This window comes from Martes martes, assembly GCF_963455335.1.
Source record: "Martes martes genome assembly, chromosome: 9".
NCBI lineage: Eukaryota > Metazoa > Chordata > Mammalia > Carnivora > Mustelidae > Martes > Martes martes.
In genome coordinates, this window is record NC_137896.1 from 58,788,858 (window position 1) to 58,802,577 (window position 13,720).

General features: G+C 45.6%; 1 protein-coding gene across 4 annotated transcripts in view; it reads left to right on the top strand.

The window, feature by feature from the left end:
• Nucleotides 1–3,016: 3,016 nt before the first annotated feature.
• The window catches only part of TBC1D8 (TBC1 domain family member 8), a 105,066-nt gene continuing 94,362 nt past the window's right edge, over nt 3,017–13,720 (top strand). For 2 of the 4 annotated variants that reach the window (XM_080813924.1, XM_080813925.1), the window contains exon 1: nt 3,017–3,323. In XM_080813924.1, coding sequence (XP_080670050.1) covers nt 3,197–3,323 — 127 coding nt within the window. In that variant the 5' untranslated portion in view covers nt 3,017–3,196. The remainder of the gene's footprint in view (nt 3,324–13,720) is intronic. The other 2 variants (XM_080813926.1, XM_080813927.1) reach the window with 1 other exon arrangement.

Consider the following 13,720-nt stretch of genomic DNA (forward strand, 5'->3'; position numbering starts at 1 on the left):
ATGCTCATGTGATGAGATGGAGTGAGGCGAATGACATTGGCATTGTATTTAGTGTCAGGCTACCGTTGACCTTCTGTCGATAGATCAGAGGAAGATCATCTTTTCCCAGACAGCGGCTGACAGCATGTAACTGAAACCGAGGGTAAGAGAAGACTACCGTATTGATTTGATACATTTATACTGCAATATGATTGCCACTGTAGCTTTAGCTAACACCTCAATTGTACCACGTAATTATCACTGTCTGCATCCAACCAAATATTCCCATCACAAGTCTATGTTCTACTTCCCTATCAGCGTCCTAATTGTAGCAAAAGAACTTGCTGAGATGGAGCATTTATCCTTCCCAATAATTCTGTAACCTGAACTATAGTATTTGAGATCTGAAGATGATCCCTGTCTGTCCTATGGCTCTACCGGATAAAGGATTCTTTTGATTTCACCATATCTATACCTTGAGAAGGGAACATTATACTTCAGCTTATCTTTAAACAAATAAACAAACAAGTAAGCAAACTCTCTAGAGCAGTTAGAAACACCCATCTTGCTCTCCAACCTTTGTAGTTATCATTATTGCAATCAAGTGCAACAGCCGCAAGAACCCCCAAAGCCTTGTCCCCCATCCGCCCCTCACACTACCCACCGTGCTGATTGGAGTATCTTGCCGCATCTGTGGGCCACAGATGACTACATCCCTTTTGTTCCCTCTGCACGCACAGATGGGTGAGTAACCCAGCCAGAATTCCATATTGAGGAACTTTCCCTGGGGCCACTCCAGGCAGCAGTCAGGGTCCTGGCAGGAAACAGAATCCAACTCAGAATGGTTCAAGAGACTTGCTACTGAACAGGTGTGGACAGGCTTAGGGAGCCAGCTGTATTTGTTTGCTGGAATTGCCATAACAAAGCACCACCAACCCTGTGGTTGCAAACAACAGAAATTGTCTCACTGTTCCAGAGACTAGAAGTCTGAGATCTGGGTGTCGGTAGGGTTGCTTCCTTTGAGAGCACTAGGGAAAGATCTGTTCCAGGCCTTTCTACTGGCTTCCGGTAGTACTTTGGCTTGTGGCAACACAACTCCCAAATTCTCAAGGTGTTCTGTGTGCATGTCTGCATCTCAATTTCCCTTTTGTAAGGACAGCAGTCATTTTGCATTGAGACCCACCCTAAGGACCTTACTGTAACTTAACTAATCACATCTGCAGTGACTCTATTTCCAAATAAAGTCACATTCTGAGGTACTAGAAATTAGGACTTCAACCTAAGAAATCTGGGAAACACAATTCAAATCATAACACCAAAAAGAGGTGATGAACACTCAGAGATGAGCAAGAGGAGGACGTTGTTACCGCTGTGCAAGATATTCTCCATTGGTCCCTTTCCAACCTTCTTCACCTTGCTCTGCGCCCAGGAGGCTGACTTCTGTAGGTTGCATTCCCTGTGCCCTAAACCACAACGTCATATATACTGATCCATTTACCAGACATGTCCTTTCTACTGGACCTGGTGGCAAATACATATTCATTTCCCAAGCCCCAGTCAGGCAAGAGCTGTTCTGTGGGGGCTTTCTCAGTCCCCTCCCTGAGGAACAGACACTTCATTATCTACATCCCCACTGTTCCCACCATGACTTCCACTATGCTTTGTGCTCATTTGCTTACCTGTGAGTCTATCAGAGCAGGGCCCATTTCCCAGTCTCTGCAATTCCAAGGCCTGGCAGCATGTCTGAGAGATGGAGTTTCCTGTGAATGTTTCTGGAAGGCATATTTTCTTGCCATCCCTGGCCATACGCTCCAGTGCACCCAAGTCCCCCTGATCACAGCTGACTTCTTTCCTCAGTTTTACTCAGTGGTCTTCAGTGCTTGACCACAGATGTCCCTGCCCCCTGGGTGGGCATTTCTGTTTGCCCCTTGCACAGGGCTCTTCACGGGACTTCCAGCCACCTGGTCAGGTCCAGGTTTTGAGCTGACCCCTTCTGATCCTCTGCACACAGACTCCTTGGCTGCTAGAGAGAAGTGTCACTCAGTTCTCACGTGTTGGGTGGGGGATTTACTTTAACTTTTCAGTTCTGTCCTAATTAAGTCACATTTTGTCAGGGACCTCTTTGTCAAAACCTGAGCGCCGTTTTGGTGGGTGTTTTTCTTTACTTCTCTTTTGCTAGCGGTGTTGGGATTCTCTGCCTTTCCAAAGACACAGCTAGGAGGAGAACAACCAGGCCGTTCAAGGTCAGCTACCATTTGTCTATTTCTACAAGAGCTTTGAGGAAATACTCATTTTTAAAATCCTACCTCCACCTTCTCTGTAGCTTTTCTTTAATATCACCTACTCCGTATTTCCCAGCCTTTCAGTTCTCTTAGAACAAATGTGACTGGTTTCATTGCGGGGTAGGGGACTCGCAGGGGGGCCCTAATATACACACGAGGACATCCGGTTTGAGTTTGGTCTGACGCCTTGCTTCAGGTCTTACAATATCGCTACCTCTTCAGCAGCTCTGTTGGATCCCTCATGAGAGCATGGAAAACGTAGACCAAGCGTTTTTAAAAATTGGAAAACAATTATTTTAAATTTTTAATACGATTTTTTGATTGTCTGTAAAAATGTTCCTGTTATGTTAAATGCTACGGTATGCCAAACACACCTGGGTTTTCCGTAGTGCATCCTGTTGCCCCTCAAAACAAATGCCCTCAGCTGGGCAACCTGCAGCTGTGAGAAGATGTCTATTTCCCTCGCCCCTCCTCCTCTCAGAGTGAGGGGCGGGGAGACAAGTCCCGCGGTCCTGAGCTGTTTCCCAGGACGGGCGGAGGTAAGACAAGAGTCGAGGCGCTCCCCGCAAGCGCAGCGGAGAGAGGAGGGGGTACCTGGCAGCAGTGATGGGACTTCCTCCCTCCACTCCGGAACTGTGCGCTGGAGCGGCTGGGACTCGGAAACCCAGGCGGCGCCACTGGAGCTGGAGGAGTGGGGGTGGTCGGTGGGCGGACTCGGGGCGGGTCTGAGGGCGGAGCCTGGGCGGGGCCTGCGCGACTGCGCGGGCTGCGAGCCGCGAGCTGCGCCGGCCGCGCTCCCGGGACTCTCGGAGCGCAGGACGCCGGCCGGCTGCGGTCTCTGCGGCCGCCGCTTCCTCCCGAGCGGGCTCGGCCCGGCGCAGCAGGCGGCCGGGGCGATGTGAGCCGGGGCCCGCGGGCGCGGTCGGACCGCTGCGATGTGGCTCAAGCCCGAGGAGGTGCTGCTGAAGAACGCCCTGAAGCTCTGGGTGACTCAGAAGAGCAGCTGCTACTTCATCCTGCAGCGGCGCCGCGGGCACGGCGAGGGGGGCGGCCGCCTCACGGGTAAGGGGCGCGCCGGGGCTGGCGGGCGCAGCGGGCCGGGCCCCGGACTTCGCTCCCCGCCGGGCCCGCGGCCCCCAGCCCGGGTTGCTGCGCAGGGGGCGATTTCGTGGGAGACGCCGGGCCGGGACGGCCCTGCCTCGGGCTTGTTTTCCTTTCTTCTGCATTTCTCAAGCCCCCGTCGAGGTTGTAGCAAAAGGGACTTGCGGTCTCCTGCGTTTTTGCGGGCGAGGCAGGTGCCTTCGCTGCCTGGCCCAGTGGCTGCATGGAGGCCAGACTTGGCTCAGGAATCGAAGGAGAAACGCCGACTGGAGCGCGAGCCTAGGGGGCAAGGGCCGGCCCGGGAGGAGCGCAGGCCGCGGTGCGGGGCCAGGTGACAGCGGGGCGTGCCCTAGCCGTCCCCGACTCGGCCATCTGGAAGCGCCTGAGTCTCCAGGTGGTGTCTCGGCTGGGGACGCACGGCCGGCCCACGGCCCGGCGCTGCTCACGAGACCCTGGCAAGCCGGGATTGTCGGGTCTGTGGGCAGGGCGGGCCGGAGACCATCTGCGCACCCGGAGGAGAAACTGAGGCAGTGTGAATCCCAAGCTTTTGATTTTAGTAGCAAAATTGAGCAGGTCATTTCCACACACCCCCCGCCCCCATTTGTTTCTAACAAGCAATGATAGGAGGAAAAAACTCAGGCTTGTAAAATTTGTAGAAAACAAAGCATTTTTTTTCTAAAAGTTACTCTCCAGAGCTCTGTGAAGATCAAGCGTTTGGAAAAATTGAGGCCAGCTGGCATAGCTGGGCCACCTGTTTAAATGGGTCAATGGAGGAACAGTTTATTAGCCTTTTTCACTTGTGTCTAGGGAATCTATATGGAATTTCTAAATTTTGGAATCTGAAATAAAAGAGACCTTAGATCTTTCCCCCCATTACATTCCTGCTTATACTGAGAATGAGTATGAGACCAAGGCTGGAGAGAGAGGTCAAGAGACTGAGTTTGGGTCTCTAGGCTCACTGTTGGTGACTCCAGTGTTTGCTTATTCTGGGGGAAGGTTCTCCTGGAGTAAAGTCAAATGGGGAGATGTGATCAATAGTCCCTGAAATAGAACTAACTGCAATGGGAATTAACCTTCCTGTACTTTGGACTCGGAAGGTGAGAAAGCTGGCAGTTGGATGCCATGAGAGGGTGGATTTCACTGAGTGTCAAGGAGTGAGTATGATTAGGTGGTGTTCTGAATGGAAGGGTGGTTGGGTGGTTGAGGAATCTGGATGAAGGGCGTAGTGGGGTGACTTGTAGTGGTGAGTAGTGGGGACAGATTGGGCAGCAGGTGGGCCTGCTCTGGGAGCTGCTTTAAGCTCTGAGGGAAGGAGTTAGTGGAGGAGGTAGGAGGCCATGGAGGCCTTGGTGAGTCCCTGAGCAGCACAGTGGCACTTCATGCCAGAGCTCTTGGGAAATGGAGGTTGGTGATGCCCTGTGAGGCCCATCAGAGGCAAAGAGGCCAGAGATGTGGTTTGTCCCCCCAGTCGAGGGCAGTGTGTCTTAATTTTTGATGTGTTAAACACAGTACCTGGCCTGTAAATGGTCTCCTTTAGTGGAGGGTGAGGACAGGGTTTGAACTTGTGGAACATCTGCCCAGCAAGTGTTTTTATCATTAATCCACTGCTCGCTGATATTGGGGGGTGTTCTTGTGGCTGCCTTGAGAAAGACTTCAGGGTATTCGGCTTCTAGCAAGGGAGACAGGTCCAGGCAAGTGGGCCAAAGCCTCAGATACGATGCCTGATAGAGACTGAGGTCAACCTCCCTTCCGGAGAGCCTGGCTTTATTGTCTAGAGTCTACTGCGATGAACGCAAAATGATGCAGCCCCCCTCCTTGTTGCATTCCAAAATCAAGCAGGTCTCATGTCATCATACCTGTGGCTTTGGCCTTACTTGGCATATACTTTGGGTTTGGGTTTACGGTGAGTATGCACCATTTTCTTGTTAAAGACAATACGATTGAGAAAACAAACCCATAAAAAGGCAGATGACATTTTGCTTTATTTCTTGGGGACTCAGAACCTCTTCTTGATGTTAGAAATGTGACATCTCTTTGGCTGCTAGATACTTTACCTTTAGGCTTTTAGCTGGGAAGCAACTAACCAGAGCCATGGTGATTGAGCAACCCAGAGTTACCACATCCACCAATGAGCTGGTCCTAACCCAACCACTTATATATGTTGTAAAGTCAAGATTATGTGACACAGAGGGCAGCTTATGTTGGTGGTGGTTTTCAGAATACGTAGAATTCTAATTTAGCAATTTATTTTAAAGGTTTAAGACTTCAGACTGAGTTAATGAAAATAATGAGGGCTAACATGCATATTCTGCATATTTTTTTGGGGAGAAGCAAGTAGAAATGGTTTGAGAGGAGTTGGAAATAAAATGTAAGGGAGTGGTAATGAAGTGTCTTTTTTTTATTGTGATTCTGAATTTGTTATTAGTAGGAGCTTAAACATATGAGATCTCCATTGGCATTTAATCTGACATGTTTAAAAATTGCCCACCCTCAGAAATAAAAGGTTTTGTTTCATTGAGGATTATAATTAATCTTCCTATTAATGTACATACACTCACACCTATATACATTTCCTGTATTCATCTCCAGTTTTATTTTCTCTATAGCTCTCTCTCACTTTCTAACGTACAGTATACTTCTTCATTTTGTTCATTGTTTCCCCATGCTGAATTGTCTGTTTTAGGAAGGCAGGTATTTTACGTATGACAGTGCCTAGCACATAGTATATGCTCATTAAATGTTTGTGGGATGAATATGTGAATGAATATATGCATGAATGATGGGTTCTATTTTTCTCTTAAAGGCTGGGTGGAGGGGGAGGTCCAGCTTTTCTGACTGAGGCTGAGCTGATCACATGAGATAGGAACATCCCCTCTCTCTTCTGGGCTTCCTGTTTACCTGGCAGTATGATCACTGTGGAAAGCTGGAGGTAGTGGGTGGGAAACAAAGACCTCTTCCTTCTGTCTTTTTTTGTAGCACCCGACTTTTAGGGGGAAGGATCAGGGCCTCAGCTTTTCAGGTGGCCTGTTACCACCCCCTAGGATCTATCTGGGGAAGGAAATCCTGGGTTTGAGACAGTAGTGGGAGGCAGAGACCTTTTCCTCCAGTTAGAACATGGTGTGGCTGAATAATAGCATCATAAAATGTTTCCAGAGCTCCTGGGACAGAAGTGATTTTGCTGCTCTGGAAGGGAGGAAGTTAAGGTATGCAAGTATTCGGTTGGATACAGTCTCTAGCCCTTGGGAATATTTTTAAATTATTATTAATTTTTTAGTTTAAACGTAGTTGACACACAATGTTACATTAGTTTCATGTGTATGGGAATATTTCTTAAGATAAGTTTAGTCAGCTCTGGGAGAACTGAGTGGGAGAAGTTAGCATTTGGGAGGGGCCGACAGAACACACCCTTGCTGTCCTCTCCCCCAGTGTTCCCTGAAGCATTTAAAATGAGCAGCACAAACGTAACTGTATTTATTTATTTTAAATATTTTATTTATTTATTTGGCAGAGTGATTATAAGTAGACAGAAAAGCAGGCAGAGAGAGGGAGGAAGCAGGCTCCCTGCTGAGCAGAAAGCCCAATGTGGGGCTCAATCCCAGGACCCTGAGATCACCACCTGAGCCGAAGGCTGATGCTTAACAGATTGAGCCACCCAGGCGCCCCAAACATAGCTTTAAAGACTGAATGTCAGTCACCCAGATGGCTGCTCTGAACGATTTTATTTTTCAGTGTTCTATTATGTATGTTCCTGTATAATCTTGCACTTATTTCCCCAAAGAAGCTGGCAGTTAAAAAATTGTAATTTGAAGAAAATTTTGATGTTTTCTACTTTCTAGAATGTTTACCTTCAGCCCCTGTTCCTGTCACTGCATTTATAATAGGGGCTAACAGTTTCCTCAATAGCTAGGGTCACAGGAGGAAGCAGGGTGTAGTGGAAAATAGGGGCTTTTAGTCAAGATAAGCCTATTCGTTACAAATCCAGGACAGAGAGGCCTTGTGCTGTTTATTTCATTTTTTTGAGCCTTAGTTTAACAGCTTCAAGACAGGAACAATAATGAAACTTACTTTAGAGGGTTACAAACTATTTTCCCCTGTAGCTACAGCATTTTACATTCCTACCAGCAATGCACAAGAATTCTAATTCAAACAAGGCTTAGAATTAAAACGATATATGAGGGGCTCAGCTGCACTTGCCACCTTGCAGGTTTGGAAAAAAAAAAGTCATACTTAAAGAATTGACTAACGAAAGGGCTTCTTAGAATAAACATGTTATAAAGAAGTTTGCATTCTAGTGGATATAGAAAACACTTATTACCAAAGTATGTATGTATGTATTATGTATTTAAAGATTTTTATTAGAGAATGAGTATGTGAGAGCGGTGAGTGGGAGGAGGGGCAGAGGGAGAGGAAGAAGCAGACTCCCTGCAGAGCAGGGAGCCCACGCACACGCAGGGACTCAGTCCCAGGACCCTAGGATCATGACTTGAGCTAAAGTCCGACATTTAACTGATTGAGCCACTCAGGTGCCCCTATTACTGCAGTATTTAATAAGTGTAATTGGAAAGTTAAATATTTAAATAGCAGTTTGTGCTAGCAGGATTTGCTTACAGAGCTGCTTTGAAATCTTTTGTTAAATCTTAGTAAATAAAGGGAACTTCACCTTGGTGTTCCAGACATTGAGTGTGAGTGACTGTGCACAGAGTGAATGGTCTACTGTCACTGGAACGGTGTCCCAAAGTCTGGGGAATATGAAAGTGACACCAGGAATTCATGTGGGCTCACTAGCCTTGCTTAGAATGACTCTTTTGAAAGGTTGGAAACTGGTGAAGCCCAGGTGTTGCCTTTCTTGGTGAGTCCATTTGACATTGATTGTAGTCTTGCTCAGGTAGCTGAACTTGTTGGTGGTTTTTTGCCTGGCTTCATTCATTCATTTAAAGTAGGCTCCACACCCAGTGCGGGGCTTGAACTCACCACCCTGAAATGAAGAGTCACATGCTTTACTGACTGAGCCAGCGAGGTGCCCCTGAATTTGCTGGTGGGTTTAATCTTCACCACCAACAAAACTCTTTAGGTTTAAGGGGGCAGTCTTTGCATTGTGTAGATTTCCCAGATAATGGCTCTAGAGTCTTATGTGCTTTGGTCTTGTTTTCCAAAAGCACAATAAGGAAGAAACACAAATAAAAGAAGTATTTTGATTTTAGAAGCGTAAATTGGAAGATATCTTCCAATACAGATATACAGGTAAAATAACTGTTTTATTTTTAAGGGCTGATAAGCTATTAGTAAAAGCTTGGGGGTTTCCAATAGTTGCATTTAATGAAAGCATAAGAAGGGCACTGTAATTAGGTAATCAAACAAGGCAGGGACTGTGTCCCTCGAGGAATAATGTGAGGTACAAATGTGTGGGTGTTGCAGTAGCAGAGGCTAGAGCTAGCCATTTCAGCCTAATTGGAACTCTTTAGGAAGAGCTGAAAATGATTGAGAGGCTTGTAGCTTTTAAAGAATTCATTTATTAGCCGTGAAGGGATAGGATTTTATGATCCTGACTCTATATTCTGGCAGCATTGGTTAGAGGAGGAATTTATTTTAAATGAAAGTAGTAAATCTGATCATATTTCCAGGACAGATTTTCCCCCTAATTTAAAAACTTTATTCATTTGTATTGAAACCAGCCCCGAGCAAATTTTAACAGCTGCTTGGGTGTTGCATGAGCTATCCTGCACCACGTCTTTCTCCTTCCCTTTCTCTTCGTAAGCACAGAACGCTCCAGCTTGTTCAATACTTCCCAGGACCTCGCCTTGCTGTCCCTTCTGTGGGAGGTGCACTCACCTCACCTTCTGCCTGGCTAATTCTTTTCTCCCTCTCCCACCCTTCAGATCTCAGCCTGAGTCCACTGCCTGGTGATGGTGCCCTGGGCCCCTTGCTCTCTGATCCTCTTCTCCCGCCTCTGCTTTTTCCTTTATAGCACTTACACTGTGCTGATGTGGCCTTTTGTGTCTTTATCACTTTCTGGGGAACCCAATCGTGAGCTTCAGGACAGAGCTCCCAGATCTGTGTCCCTCACCATTATGCCTCCAGCAGTGAACAGTTTCTGTCACTAAAGCACTCAATAAATACTTAGCAAATCCATGGCTGTCGAGGTAGAATTGATAGGTGTGAGCCTTTGAGGCTGAGAAATGTTTTGTATCATCCTAAAAATGGGAATTATGCAAAAAACAGGAATAAATAATAGAGAGCGTTGTCATTGCAGTTTCTCAGGCCTGCTCTGCGTGCCTGTAAGGACTAGCGGTGGTTTGTCAGCTGTGCCAGCCCAGCTGTTAGAACTGCCCGTTGGTAACCTTTATGTAAATGACCCTATACAGACCCAGAATGATTTCCCTAGTACATCACCAGCCAACTGACACAGCTCTGCGGAGTTGAGTCATTAATATTCCTGAACATTTGGTGGGTCTGTTGTTCCACCAGATTTTATTTTTCTGCTTCCTGCTTTTCACTTAAAAAAAAGGAAGGACAAATCAACTACAAAATAAACAGCCCCAAAGAAACTCTCCTGAGGAAAGGGTACTGTATGCTGTGGTTGATTTTCTTCTGAACAAGTAGTTACTGATAGAGAATGTATATTCAAAATATTCAAAAATAATAAATAAGATTATAGTTTGCCTGAAGCTTTAAGATGGGAAATCTATGTGCATAAGAGGATATAATGTAAATATAAAGTATAAGTAATACAATACCTATCACCTATCACTAAAAAAATAGAATATTTGCAATGTTTAAGAGCTCTCCTGTGTTTTTCTGATTACATTCCCCCTCCTTAATACATTGTTGAGTTTTGTGTGCTTTTATAACTTTATACAAAAGGAATAGTATCTTATTTATTTTTCCTGAAGCTTGCTTTTCCACATCCTAGTTATATTTATAGTTTTATATATACATATACATATATACATATAGTTGTGTTTCTCTACTGTTGAACGATGTTGATGTGTGTAGCTATGTTCATTCATTTTTGCTGATAGGTAGTAATCCATTATTCATTCTCTTGTCAGTTGATATTTGGGTTTCTAGTTGTTTTTTTAAATTATAAATAATGCTGCTATGGACATTCTTTTTTTTTTTTTTTTTTTAAGATTTTAAAGAGAGAGAGGGAGAGCAGCACAAGCAGGGGGAGTGGCAGGCAGAGAGAGAAGCAGGCTCCCCGCTGAGCAAGGAGCCCAATAAAGGGCTCAATCCCAGGACTATGGGATCATGACCTGAGCAGAAGGCAGATGCTTACCCGACTGAGCCACCGAGGTGCCCCTGCTATGAACATTCTTGTGTAGTGTTCATATGAGTGGAAGTTTCTCCAGAGCCTATACCTGTTAGTGACCCTGTCAGGTGTATCAGCCAAAATGGGCTAGGTTATGCTATGATAACAAACACCCCAAACATCTCTGTGCACCTACATTAGTTTATTTCTCCCTCATGGTGTATATCCATTGTGGGTCCCCAGGGTTCTTTTCTCATGTAGGCACTCCAAGATGGCCTGACTGGAGGCTCCATTCCTAATGTTTCCATGGTTGCATAGTAAGGGAGGGGTGAGGTGTGGGGAGTGACAGTTTGGTGAATCTCATGCTGGTTTTCAGAGCTTGCACCTGGCAGTGACACCCATCCCTTCTGTTAAATTTATTTATTTATTTATTTTCATTTTTTTTTGTCAGCTCTATGCCCAGTGTTGGGCTTGAACTCATCACCCTGAGCTCAAGTGTCGCATGCTCTACCAACTGAGCCAGCCAGGCACCCCTATTCAGTTTATATTGGCCAAAGCAAGTCACATGGCTTTGTAACCTCAAGGGCATGGGGAAGTGCCTTTTTCTTAATTTAGGAGCTATGTGTGTGTTTGTGTGTGTACATGCACATGTGTCTGTTCTGTATTCTTTTTGAAATATTAAAAATATTAAATTTCTCACTCTGTGAGTGGACTTTTTTTTTTTTAAAGATTTTATGTATTTATTTGACAGAAACAGACCGAGAGAGGGACCACAAGCAGGGGAAATGGGAGAGGGAGAAGTAGACTCCCCACTGAGCAGGGAGCCTGACGTGGGGCTCCATCCCAGGACCCTGGGCTCATGACCTGAGTGGAAGGCAGATGCTTTACGACTGAGCCACCCAGGTGCCCCATGATGAATTTTTGCTTTTGTTTTGGGTCTTTTGAAGAACCAACATTCTTAATTTCCATGCAGCCAGGTGTACAATTTTTTCGTGCAAGAGTTTATACTTTCTGTTACTTGTTTAAAAAGAAGTCCTTAAAAGTGAATCTCTAGGATGATGATGAAGGGCAATCCTGAGGTGATAGCTGAGAGACCTCCTCTAGGTCCAGCTTAGAGTGGGGCAGAAGGCTATAGGACAGCTCTGAGGAGAAGGGAAATCGCTAGAGCACCTAATGTTCTTGCACGTGCTGAAGGGAGGTCCGTGCGCTAGAGAGGAATTATGGGTAAATTGTTATTTTATTTATTTCTCTTAGAGTGTGTTTGCATGAGGTGGGGGGAGGGGCCAAGGGAGAGGCCTAGCAGGTTCTACACTCAGTGTGGAGCCAGATTCCGGGCTCAGTCTCACAACTCTAAGATCATGACCTTAGCCGAAATCAAGAGTGGGACGCTTAACCGACTGAGCCACCCAGGCATCCTGTGGGTAAATTATTGATACATAAAAAGCTAAGTCAACCAAAAATTCTGGGGCAATTGTGAACTCCAGGGAAAATGAAAAGTTGTATAGGTTAGGACTGGTTTCATAGTTTTACCACAAAGCTCAGCTCTCAATAATGTTCACATAGTTATAATAATGTAAATATTGACTAGTGATCTAACCAAGCCTAAGTGAGGTGTGAGTGCTAGGTGGTGGTGGTGGTCAGAGAGAAGGAACTAAACCCTCTACTTCTGAAAGCTACCAGTGAATGGCTCAACTAAAAATTCAAGAAATGGTAATATAAACATGTTCTTCAGAGTTGCAAGGGTAAATGCAAAAAGAATCAGTTAAGAATTGGAGGTGGTTGCTTTCAGGGAGGTGGGAAGTGGGAGTAGGGAGGGGTGAGGGGGCTGTTGTGTTTCTCACCGAACCTTGTAGAATTATAGGTTTCTTTATAGGCACATGTAAATTGGGTAAAATGTGGACTGAACCTAAAATTTGGGAGAGCTTGGCATTTTTTTCTGGTTACCAGCTCTGTATGAGTAATGGGGATAAAGAGAGGCCTTGAAGCATTGTTGCATTATTGCCTTATGGACCATGATTACTCTTGGATTGCCCAGGCCTCAGATATCTGTCCTCTCAGTAAACTATATTTAGCCTTCAAAATGTCTAGCGTGTGTGGGGTGTGTCAGTTTCACAGAGGCTTAGGATCTATTTTCAGAAATGCATCTAATCTAGTCAGGTACCTTTATTTGAAATTAAAAGATAGCTATTCTGGATTTTTTTTTCCTCTCTAGAGAGGAAATCAGTTTAGAGTTATGTTTTCATCTCTGACCTAGCCTCAGAGATGTGGTTCTGTGACTAACCCATTTCTTCTGGGGTCTCAGTTTCTTTGCCTGCAAAACAATTACTAGTATCATTATTATTATTATGAGAGTTTTTTAATAATAGCAGTGGAAGATTTCATACTTCAAGCTGTCGTAGTTTATAGATACGTTTGCAAAATCCATTTAATTATTTGTATTTAGAGAAGAAGGAAAAAGCCAACAGGACATTTCATTCAATAATGCCAGGCCTTGTGTTCTCATGAAGCTTATCACCTAGAGGAATGGGGAAAGCTAGTGATGGTGGTAAAGTGATTATTAAACCACAAAATACAGAATTATCAATGATGGTAATTGCGGGGGGTGCAGTGGCAGTGAGAGGGAATAACAGGGGAGCTAATATAGAGTGGAGTGTCAGGGAGCATTTCTCTGAAGACCTGTGATCTCAGCTAAGACCCGCAGGGTATGTAGGATGGTGTTAGGTGGGTAAAACCTGGAGGAAAGAGGCAGAGGAAACAGCCTGTGTAAGAGCTCTGTGGCCTCTGAGAAGCTCTCTGGGCAAGTTCAGTTTGATGTGCTTATGAGCCATCTAGAAAGGCTTGTAGGGGAGGAAAACAGAGGGGATGGGGGAATGGTCAGGAGAATGGGAGGAAATGAGCAGAGTGTATTTACCAGCGGTCAAGAGAAAAGTTTATTCAAGAAGGAGGGAGGGAAGCCAGATGACTCTGCAGTATGGTATGGAAAAGGCTCATGGGACATTGGCACCCTCAGTGGGAGCAGTTCGGGTGCAGGTAGGCGGGATGTGGGCGTAAAAGGCTGGGGAGGAAGTGGGCACGCATGTGGAGACAGCTTTATCAAGGTGGGATTTGG